Raw genomic sequence first — 7,500 nt, forward strand, 5'->3', positions numbered from 1 at the left:
AGATGACTGCAATTAAAACAGCAGAGCAAAGAAGACACAAACTCATGAGAATCCATGCGATCTCCTGGTGAGCAGTGGTGGAAAAAGTACTCAAAGTGTTTACTTCAGTAAAAGTATCAATACTGCAATAACTACTCTGTTAGTAAAAGTCCGGAATTTAAAATGTACTTGAGTAAAAGTACAATAGTATTGGCATCAAAATGTACCAAAAGTAAAAGTACTCATGAACAATGTCCTATTTCTAGTTTTCAAATGTATAAAAATATTTTTTAAATAGCAGATCTACAGTACAAGCTAACAATGCGTCACATCGTGGCACTGACACATTGTGAGCTTGTAGATCGGCTATTTTCAAATGGCCGAAATGAAGCGGTTAATGTATGTTTTGTAATAATAATCAAAATCTACAAAGTAACTAGTAACTAAAGCTTTCAAATAATGGCCTAAAAGTACAATATTTGCCTCTGAAATGTAGTAGAGTAGAAGTAAACCTACTGAAAATTGGAAATACTTAGAGTGAGGCTGCTGTACCTATACTGTATATGTCTGTACACACCAGATAGGATTATGTGTTTATAATGCTTTATTATGTTCAGTCAGAGAAGCCAGACAGTCTGTCTGCTGGTTAAACACAGAACATGTGTTTTAGCCACTGACTCAAGGAGGTCTCAATGTTAACAGATCATTTGCCAGTTATACCACCTCAATACCGAGGCAGCTCTAAACGTCTGCGAGTGGAAAATGAATAACAAATGTTTGTCATTCATGATTCCCACCCATCAGCATGTCAGTAGAGGACAGAAAACTAAAATAAATAATTTTAAGAAACAAAGGGAAATGAAAGTGACACTTTTAGAACCTACATGTCTGCATTTATTCTTTCACTATACAGTTACTGCTAATTGGCTTCATATCTCACCACTTAACCATATGAACACTAGTGTCCCTATTCTGAGGCAAAATGAGCAGATATACAAGCTCACAACCCGGCAAAGAGATTTGGTGTAGAGAGGGAAATACAAGTGGATCTAGTAAAAAGCCCTGGGGGACCCCGGTCAACAAAGTACAGCGTTTTCTTGACCGGCGTCCCCCAGGTGTCTGTACTTTGCCCCCTCCATTTTTCTCATCTACATCAAATCTACATCCAAAAATAACCAAACTACAAGCTCATCGTTGCCTAGTAGATGTGTCATTGTTGGAGAATGTTCATCTATAGGAGATACCTAGAATAGGGACGTAAGGATTCATGTGTTTAACTTCCTGCTAGCTTTATAATTTACGCAGTGAAAGTTGTCAAAGCCACTGTTGTGTTTAGTGCATTTAATGTATTTATTCTTCAAGGTCGGAGGTCAAAGGCTGCTTGAAGGCACCAGTTGATGTACATTAACGCGTGCTATGAAATATAGTTACAGACCCCCTCATGTATAAACAACTATGAATTAAAGTGTCAAATTCGCAGAAAAAACAAACAATCATGACACGTGAGCTTAAGATCGACTATTTTTGATAAAGTAATCAGTATACATTCATATTGAGCAGCCAACCAAAAGGTCAGATGGAGGAGGAAAAAATATATTCTATTACAATGTACTGTATACAACTATTGCACAATTGTTGGTGATACAGTTCACCGAGTACATTTCACCTCAAATCAAAGCATCTTAGAATCCAAGCACATTTTATATTATGAAAATGTTCTGCAGCAGTAAATCAGCGTATTTCATTCATAGCATCTCTCTGCTGTGAATGACCTAAATATTTAGTGATGGTCATATTAGCCAAATTCTACTGTTTCACCAAATAAATACGTTTTTCGAAACCTAGACAATGCTGAAATAGGGCGAGAGAATAATAATTCTGCTGGTGAGTTATTCAGATGCTGTGATTCATTTTGGCAGAGCGAGAGTTCAACATATCTTTCAGGGAAATCTTCTTTTGTCTTGATATACTGAGGTCCTTTTCATGAAAATGTGTTTATTGCACTTTGTCTCAGAACAACAACGTGTGTGTGTGTGTGTGTGTGTGTGTGTGTGTGTGTGTGTGTGTGTGTGTGTGTGTGTGTGTGTGTGTGTGTGTGTGTGTGTGTGTGTGTGTGTGTGTGACTGTGTGTGTGTGTGTGTGTGTGTGTGTGTGTGTGTGTGTGTGTGTGTGTGTGTGTGTGTGTGTGTGTGTGTGTGTGTGTATGTGTTTACCAGGCCACTGAGTTGAGTCCCCACAAGTAAATTGGTGAGGACAGATTTCCTTGTCCTCACAAGATAAATGGTTGTTATTATTGGTTAAATCTTTTTTAGAGTTAGGCATTTAGAGGTTAGGTTTAGGAGTTAGTGATGAGGTTATTGCTGATTTACAGTATACCGGTATGTAGTTGCGCACCAAAAACTTGATGTTAAATATAGTAATACCAATGTGTGTGTGTGTGTGTGTGTGTGTGTGTGTGTGTGTGTGTGTGTGTGTGTGTGTGTGTGTGTGTGTGTGTGTGTGTGTGTGTGTGTGTGTGTGTGTGTGTGTGTGTGTGTGTGTGTGTGTGTGCGTGTGTGTGTGTGTGTGTGTGTGTGTGTGTGTGTGTGTGTGTGTGTGTGTGTGTGTGTGTGTGTGTGTGTGTACGTGCATGCGTGCGTGTTAGGGCAGTTTAGCTCTGGTCTTGTACGTCTCCAGATGTCGTGTCAGGTCTTCAATGCGCATGTCTTTTAGCTGCACCAGGTGCTCTAACCTGTTCACCTTTATCTGTAGGATCTACAAGCACGCACACGCACACAGAAAGGGGAGGAGCCAAACTGAGTTACTGTCTCTACACAAAAAAGGAGGTGGTGCCCCCAGAGGCAAATACAATATATATCTTTTGACTTTTCTTTAATACCGAATGGGTTGCCATATTGTGAGCTATTATGCTATTACCTGAACCTTATGTTCATTAATGAAAAAAGGGCATTAAAGTCTGTTTCAATAAGCATAGAGCGATTAAGTGGTTAAAATAAAATAACTGTGGTCAGGACTCATTCATTGACTCACTGACTGACCACTGCTGACACAGGCTATGACTCACAGATCACACACACACACACACACACACACACACACACACACACACACACAGCAGCATTGCAGGTGTGTGTGTGCGTTACACATCCTGTACAGGACACAGGAATAGGTTTGTGTCTGCAGATGTCATGGCTGTGAGCTGCGTATATTTCCTGTCTGACCTTTAGATTTTAGAAGTGCAGTGAGAGTCTATAGTACCTCCACAGTCTCCTGTAAAGCCATGAGAGCCTGCTCCTTGTCCTGCAGCATTTGACGCACAGCGGGTTCCATCTCCAACGTAATCTGTACGGCGGACCTGTACAGTAACCACAGAAACATTTTTGTTTAACCAACCAGCTGACCCTATTTTAGGCATGGCATTATTTATACATTAGGTGATTATACTGTAGTATGTGAATATAGCGAAAATAGCAGATTCACAAGCTCACATGTCAACATGACATAAGTAGTTATTTAATACCCACACAGCCACAATTTCAATTCATAGCATTGTTTGACTAATACGTACCTGCTTTTTTCTGTTATTGTTTTGTCTTTTCTCATCTCTATACCTCCTCTCAGCTGAGGCTGAATCAGGGCCTCAACCCGACGTGGTTCTGGGTTAAGACAGAAGAACACCTCGGTCATCACAACTCAACTAATGTGGTCCCACTGTTAGTTCTCCATGTTGTTTGTTTCTTATTGGGAGTGTCTGTCCATGGCTTCACTGATCATATTCACATGGATGGTGTGTGTGTGGGAAATCCTAACCCGAGTATGAAGTAAGAGCAAAATGTCTGCCATGTGAACGTGACCCGCAGGTATCTATCTACTCTATTAGCTTTTATTTTATAAACACAAAGAGGTCACGGGGTCAGATAGATACATGTGATAAGCAGCCATAAGTGAGCTAACATAACCACCAGACACTGTGGAAGGCTTTGAAGTCTAGCAGCGCTGAGCTCAGTCAGTGCCACTGATAAAGACCATCTGGTGATGTTAGGGGTTGATATGTGGACCTGAACTCTCTCGGTGACTGTGTGTGGGTGGTGGTGAGTGTTGAGGGTGTAGACGGCAGAGGACAAAGAGGAAAGAAAGGGCACTGGGTTGAGGTCAGAGGGACAGGAGATGAGGTGTGGGAAACGTATCTTGGTTCCCTCCCTAAAGGTCCTGTCTACGCATTGTCTGCCTGCCTGCCCTATCTGATGCTGTTAAACATCCAGTACATGTATGATGTGTGTGTGTGTGTGTGTGTGTGTGTGTGTGTGTGTGTGTGTGTGTGTGTGTGTGCGCACGCGTGCGTGTGTGTGTGTGTGTGTGTGTGTGTGTGTGTACTTGTATTATTGTACCTCCGATGGCCAAATCTCCCCTCAAGTATAGTCCAATTTAAGAAAGTCATGCTCCTCACATGATAAATGGTTGTTTTCAGGTCGGATTTATAGGCATTTTATTACTTTTAGCTTTAGGGTAGAGTTATGCCTGATTTAAGTAGTTGTTCGCTGGTGTTTCACACTGTGAACAGCTATAAGCTCACAATGTGCTGCATTTAGTTGTGTGTGTGTGTGTGTGTGTGTGTGTGTGTGTGTGTGTGTGTGTGTGTAGTGTGTGTGTGTAATGTGTGTGTGTGTGTGTGTGTGTGTGTGTGTGTGTGTGTGTGTGTGTGTGTGTGTGTGTGTGTGTGTGTGTGTGTGTGTGTGTGTGTGTGTGTGTGTGTGTGTGTGTGTGTGTGTGTGTGTGTGTGTGCGTGCGTGCATGTGCATGCGTGTGTTAGTGAAGTCTGTTAGTATGAATGTATGAACTCAAAGTAAACCATGTGTTGCAGACCAAAGCCTCGAACCCAAGCTGTTGGCATTGGGCCAAACAGAGAAGGCAGGAAACGGCCTCTTCAGAAGACAAAGATTTCATTTCCGAGTGACAGAATTTAGTGGGTTAAATTGACAAATGGAGCAACAGCTCTTGTTGCTTTCACAGGCAGCATGCAGTCACCAGCCCCCTCTCACTTCAATACCTCGAGGCAATGCCATCATGCTGACTTTGTTTGTGTCAGCTGAGAGGAACAATTGGAGCTATTAAAAAATAAATTCTAATATTACTCTTACCTCCGCTGCTGCAGCAAAAGAAAAGTTTCAGACCTTGGGATTGCATGGCTTTGTGTTAACGACTTCAAGTGTGTCAGCTAATGCATTCCACACATGACACTAACACCTAGGGTATAAGCACCACACAGAGTGTAGTCACGTCCGAGTCATTGTCGAATCAGCAGTCCTATATTAAGCAATCACTCTGATTTCCCTTTTTCATTGGTCCTGTTACCCCTGAGGAATGTTTCACCGGTTCTATATGTCAAGAAGCACGGTCAGACATGGCCCTGTAAAAATCTACCTGCAAACCAAGTATCTGCAAAGACAAATGTAGGCAAGATTATAAAGCAATAGTAAAAATAATATTTTACTGTACCGGTAGGATGTTTTCCCTCATTCCTGGTGCTGTAATACTCTAGATCCTGTAATCAAAAGGGATTTTTTTGTTTATGTTTACCCTTCATGTCCCGCATGAGCAAGTAGTATATTTTTTGCACACACACAGTAGTACATTGCCTCCAGTGTTGTCCAGCTTCTTGTCTATCTTCTCACGGAGGTTGCACAGTACTGGCTCTATGGCTCCTGCGGAGCTCAAAACTATTTTCTTCACTGTGTCTTCGGTCACATGAAAGTTAAGCTTGGCGAACACCTTCCTTCACAGAGCACACAAGTAAAGTTGTTTGCAATCAACAAAACAGTGGAGTCAGCCCATTCAGTTAGACAGATGCAACGTGTGAGTTTGTAAATGTGCTATTTATTTGCGAATTTTGTGAATTTGAAAATCTAATACCATTGCCAGAACAGGGATTAAAGTGGTTAAGAGAATAGAAAATAATGCTAAAAATAAAATGACACAGATCAAATGTGGGAATTAATAAGTGCAGGGTAAACCATCAATCAAAATCCTCAATAAAAGTCTTCACTTTTTATTTAAGTTTTTCTTTCTTCAGATATGCAATATGCAGATGTGCAATATCGTACTATCATGGGACACAAGCTGTTTACAGTGGCAATGCAATACATAAATCTATAGCTGGCTATATTCCAGGACCGTGTCCAGGGAGACGATGAGTGGGTGTGTTTAAATCAGTTCTCACAGCCCATTGCTGAGGCCTATAGCACTACTCAGAGCAGTATGTGGTGCTCAAACCTTGTCATGTCGAGGACCCCCAAATTAATTTATATTTGGCCACGGACCCCCCTCTGAGAAGATTTTTTTCCAGGGACCCCCAATACATTTTTTGCACATTTGTCATTGTTTTGCACATTTATTATTGCACATTTGTCATTGTTTTCTAAAACAGTATAATAGTATAATAATAGTGTCAAAGTAGTTAAATTGATTTAGTCATTTAGCTTGAGACCCCCTCTGGGGGTCCTTAGAACTTGAATATAAGACTAAATTGTACCTCCTGTATAACAGCTTATATTGACTATTATTTCATACAGAAGGATGGTCTTCCTGCTTTCTTTTTTCGCACCTCCAACGGTGCCATAGCGGACTATGCATGGCAGGGAGTGTCCTCTTCCCTGAGCCAAGCCTAAGACTAGTTTACATTCAATAACCAAATGACAATCCACTGGAAGTTACCGACATCATGCCACAGCAGATTCATAAAGACACATACCTGTTGAGAATGTCCCAGTTACTCAGCTTCTGCTGTGTAGAGTTTGCAGGACTGTAGTTGTGCAGCTCAACCAACTTAGGGAAGAAGTGCTTAACAAGTTCTGCAGCCATTACTAGAAACGGGTCAACAGACATTGTAGGGTCAATTCAATAGATGGTTGTCGGATTTCTTTTTTTGAAAACTTTAGCTTAGGCCTACTATACTTTTGTATGTATTACAAAACATATTTGAACTTCTATTGAAAATAGCCAATCTACAAGGCTACTACTATTGTGAGCTTGTAGATCTGCTATTTGCTAAATAATTTTAGGCTATATGCCTACATTTAAAATGTGTGAAATTGGACATTCTGCATAATGAGTAGCCTACTTTCTACTTGTGGTACTTTAGTATATTTTGATGCCTTAGCCTACAAATACATTTTGAATACAGGACTTTTAGCATAGGCCTACTTAGCAGAGTATTTCTAGTAGCCTATTATTGATACTTTTACTTATAAGTAAAAAAAAAAAAGACTATAGCCCACTTTCCAAGTGTTGTAAAATGACGACCGGGCGTCAAACTACAAACAGCATCCTCCACTACTGGCCAATTAACGTACCCCCGTCGCTGAAGTCTCTTGTGATGTGTCTTTTTGGACGGGACAATGGTATAGTATCTATCCATGCGTACAAATCCTGCAATTTCTCTTCACTTAATTCTTGGTCCATTTTTCGCAACGTCACATCGGGTATAGGCGTACAGTTTGAACGGATCCAACTTCCAACCCTGAT

At 40.9% G+C, this 7,500-nt stretch overlaps 1 protein-coding gene across 1 annotated transcript; it reads right to left on the reverse strand.

Moving 5' to 3' along the window:
• Positions 1–2,619: 2,619 nt before the first annotated feature.
• Positions 2,620–7,437, reverse strand: spef1 (sperm flagellar 1; the record flags this gene model as incomplete). The annotated part of the gene is made up of 6 exons (XM_083774894.1): positions 2,620–2,733; positions 3,238–3,334; positions 3,548–3,635; positions 5,616–5,752; positions 6,728–6,839; positions 7,329–7,437. The coding sequence occupies 6 exons, from the start codon at positions 7,435–7,437 to the stop codon at positions 2,620–2,622; spliced, it is 657 nt and encodes a 218-aa protein (XP_083631020.1).
• Positions 7,438–7,500: the final 63 nt, after the last annotated feature.

The sequence above is a fragment of the Protomyctophum parallelum genome (assembly GCF_964188405.1).
Source record: "Protomyctophum parallelum genome assembly, chromosome: 10".
In the NCBI taxonomy this organism is placed as follows: domain Eukaryota; kingdom Metazoa; phylum Chordata; class Actinopteri; order Myctophiformes; family Myctophidae; genus Protomyctophum; species Protomyctophum parallelum.